Here is a 4,186-nt window from a genome sequence, read left to right on the forward strand (position 1 = left end):
CCACCCTTGGTATATGAGGCCAGCGCCCTACTCACTGAGCCACAAGCTCTGCCCAACTGATTGTATTTTAAGTAACTATCCCTTAGATTTCTTTTTTCTCAAATCACATTAATCTTTCTTTTAGATATTTTATATTGTTTTACTCTTGGACATGTTCTGATCTTCTCTCCTCAAAAACAGTAGAATTAATGTGCTTTTTGGTTTTGAATAAACCAGATGTGATTCCAGATGTCTGACTTATAAATTCTGTTTATCCAGCTCATTAAGGCACTCTGTGGTTTGTTTATATTGTATAAAGCATCCTTTTGTAACAGTGGCCCCAAGAGATTGAGATGCACTGATTAACCTCTAGCAAATACATTTATTTTTTTCTTGAACCAAGTGTCAAGCCCTAGAGATTTCTGTTGTTTTCTACTTCTAGAGTTGTTAATCTTTTTCTGACTCTCTACGTTGTCCACCTTAGCTTATGCACTTACTTTGCATAAAAAACATATCCTATCCCATTTAAAACATCCTTCTTGCACTGATTTTTTTAGGCCAAAAACCGAGAGCTCCTGAAGCAGGCAGCTGCTTTGTCCAAGAGCAAGAAGTCTGAGAAGTCAGGAGCTATCACCTCTCCGTGACAGACCCTGAGGAGGCTCCCTAGCAACAGCATATGGAGTTGTTCTGGGTTAGGGTTGGTGACATGGCTGTTCTCTGGGAAGTGCAAGTTTTCTTAAGAAATATCTATTTTATTTCAGTTATCTTTCTTTGTGCGATTGCAGTGGGCTGAATGGAAACACCTGGTTTGTGCTGTGTTATGACTGCATGCTTGAGTGTTTGGGGTTTCAGGCTCTCTTTCTCTCACTTCTAGGACCTCTTCTCTTCTCTCACGCTTTCTCTATTTTCGTATTACTCTTTCTTTCCTTTTTTTTCTTTTTTTTTTTTCGTGGTGGTCACTGCTCAGTGTAATGTGCAGAATGATTTTGGTTTTTTTTTTTTAGTCCATCATTGCATCCTGCCATACCCATGAGCAAATTGTTTGGCATTAATTATATATCACTGCCACTTCTGAACTTTGAAAACTGCCACCTTAAAACTTGGTACAATGGAAGAGGCTTTCTCTCTCCAATAAACCTTTTGCTTCAGGGTATCCTCTTGGGTTTTTTTCCAGATATATTATGTATGAACTTTGTACTATGTATAGCCAGAGTTTTATTTATTTTTAAAAAAAAAGAAAACTTTTTCTTGATAAAGGAATAATGGTAGCCTAGCTAGTCCTTCTTGTAAAAGTAATGCCTCTTTAAAAAAAAAAGTCCTCTTCTCTAGCTTTTAGTAGACGAATCAGATCTTTTCTTTCTTGTTACCTTGGAGTCTTAAAAAGGATTGCTAAGGTGAAACAATTCAATGCATAAGTATGGAGTTAAGTGCCTTTTGGAGGATTTCTTGGAAGAACATTTAAGGAGATACTTAAGGGAGGTAGCAAAGATTTGAACAGTCTGTCTTTTTAAGTAAGGGCAGAAAGAAAGGTTGTCCAGGTTGTACTGGACGCTCCCCCCAACCCTGTTTCCTGATTGTTTTATGTGATCGATTTTAAATTCTCACACTGCCACTTCTTTTTTAAAAACTATCATTTATTTGCTTATATCAGTTGTCATACTGGGCTGCTGTCAGAGAACAATTTTTTTTTTTTACATGAGAAGATTAAAAATGGGACAATATTTGAACTGTAGAGCATTTCTGGGGTCATCACAAACTGCTCAAGTAAGGACTGAGAACAGTCAGGAGAAGTGATATCACTGTACCTTCTCCCCACTCCTCCTCACCCACCCCAACCTTTACACTGTCTGGCTTTGAATGAAGAGGTGGAAACAGGTACTTCCTAGAAGTACGTGGCCTCAGCTGGAGTTACGTGTGCTCTGTCTTTCCTTCTAGGCACATGGATGTACTTTTCCAGGATGGGATAGATTTGCATCTCTACCCATACTCGCAGGTCCTCGGGTATCTGTGAAAGGAGGGAGGGATATGTGGTGTATGCCGTGAAACAGCAAAACTCACTACCCTGGAATCATTATGCAGGGGATAGTAGAGCCAGAATTAATCATGAGGGCAGATGACATTTGTACCTCAGTATACCAAAATTACAGCAGTAAATTTAACTTGACAGGCATCCTCTAGAAGCAACTGCTCTATAGTTCGTGGTAGCATTCTCTAAATGGAGCCATGCACATAATTGGACAGAGATGCGGAATTGAGCAGCTTCCTTCTGATAAGAGATACAATGGACCATGTTGCTTATATATCACCCTAGTAGGGGATGTAATTTTCCCTTCTAAGCAAGGGAAATGGCTGTGCTAAATAATTTTATAACTTTTTGAATGAGAAACTTTTAAGTAAAGATAAACTGTCAGATAATATTTTTCAGATGCATTTGCAACTGACTGGGGAAGAGACTGTGAAAAATGATAGTCTTTTTTTTTTTTTTTAATTTTAAAGACTGAAATTCTGTTACATGAAGTATGACGATATAAAAACACATATTTAGTTTTATACTAAATCTTTTTTTAAGGTCTTGGCATTTAATACAAAGCAAATCCACACATTTTCTAACTTTCCATAAGTTCCAAAAAGGGAAGGAAGAAACCTCAGTCTTGAAATTTTGATTTTTAAAAATCATGACACTGTTTTACCATGAAAACGAGTAGCTAATTTTTGGTAACACCTTTTGTTTCTTTGTATGTTTGTAATAATGGACATTTTAAAACACAGGAATGTTTTGGTTTGTACAGACTTTGACAAATGTGTGTTAATAAAAATTCATATTGACTCAAGTATAACTGTTAGGCTATGTTTTTATTTATTTCTTGCTGATTCACCAATAGACATATCCCACTATCCCATTCAATCTAGAAAACTTTTTTGTCTTATTTGTGGACTTAAAAAATTAAAAGCCTAACTGTGCTAATTAGGAGTTTCACGTCCCATCAGGATAATCTCATTCTCTTTCTCTCTTAAAAGTGAGACAGTACTGTGCTATGAAGTCAGACTGCATAGATTTGAATCCTGTCTCTACTTACCTCAGGGTGGCTGTGAGGATTAAATGATACATGCAGACATCTTTAAAACAGTGGCGGGTACACAGCGTGCCCTCCCTTTTGTGAGCTATTATCATCTATGACTGTGACAACATTTTCTTTTTCCTCAGAGGGAAGGTGATAGAGGGACAGATTAGAATGTCCATGTATGTTCATTTGTCTTTTTCCTTCCAAAGTCACTTTATCGCAAAATCAGTTCTAGATCATCAGGGCATTGCTGCAACCCACAACTTTTATAACCTTTTTCAACTCTATGTTACCTACTTCACCTCATGCATACCATCTTACTGCACTGATTTCAAGAGTACCTTGTTTTTAATTTTTAGGAATAGGGTCTCACTATGTTGCCCAGGCTGATACCAAACTCCTGGCCTCAAGTGATCCTCCTGTCTTGGTCCTTCAAGGTGCTGGGATTGCAGGAGTGAGCTGTTGTGCCTGGCAGTTTTCGGTTATTATGAACAAAGCTGCCTTAAACATTTGATAGGCACATGCTTTCATTCCTCTTGGGTAAATACCTAGGACTGGGCTTGCTAGATTGGTGGGTTGTATGGTAAGTTTATAGTTAACTTCGTAAGTCTGTCAAACTGTCTTCCAAAGTGACTACATTTTGCATTCCCACCAGCAGTGTGCCACGTGTGCTCATATTAATAGTCTGATTTACAACTTAAGTGAATTTCTCCATTCACCATTTCTTACCATTCCCTAGGAAGCTCACCATACTGATGATAATGGTATTTTATTTTATAAAAATGAAATTTATTTCCTGAAGTATAACATATGGACAGAAGAGGGCACATCACAAATGTATTACTTGAGGAAACTCACAAAATAAACACACCTAGGTAACTATCACCCAGATCAAGAAATATAATCCTGGCTTGGCCCCTGTGGCTCAAGTGGCTAAGGTGCCAGCCACATACACCTAAGGTGGTAGGTTCAAATCCAGCCTGGGCCCACCAAACAACAATGATGGCTGCAACCAAAAAATAACCAGGCGTTCTGGTGGGCGCCTGTGGTCCAGCTACTTGGGAGGCTGAGGCAGGAGACTTGCTTGAGCCCAGGAGTTGGAGGTTGCTGTGAGCTGTGATGCCATGGCACTCTACCCAGGGGGA

At 38.6% G+C, this 4,186-nt stretch overlaps 1 protein-coding gene across 4 annotated transcripts in view; it reads left to right on the top strand.

The window, feature by feature from the left end:
* Positions 1 to 2,811, top strand: part of FAM76A (family with sequence similarity 76 member A) — a 30,203-nt gene extending 27,392 nt beyond the window's left edge. For all 4 annotated transcript variants that reach the window (XM_003799824.3, XM_023519116.1, XM_023519117.1 and 1 more), the window contains one exon: positions 537 to 2,811. In XM_003799824.3, the coding sequence (XP_003799872.1) occupies positions 537 to 623 (87 nt within the window). In that variant the 3' untranslated portion in view covers positions 624 to 2,811. The remainder of the gene's footprint in view (positions 1 to 536) is intronic.
* The last annotated feature ends 1,375 nt before the right edge of the window (positions 2,812 to 4,186 follow it).

The sequence above is a fragment of the Otolemur garnettii genome, unplaced genomic scaffold (assembly GCF_000181295.1).
Source record: "Otolemur garnettii isolate 467f Iridium unplaced genomic scaffold, OtoGar3 scaffold00156, whole genome shotgun sequence".
Classification (NCBI taxonomy): Eukaryota; Metazoa; Chordata; class Mammalia; order Primates; family Galagidae; genus Otolemur; species Otolemur garnettii.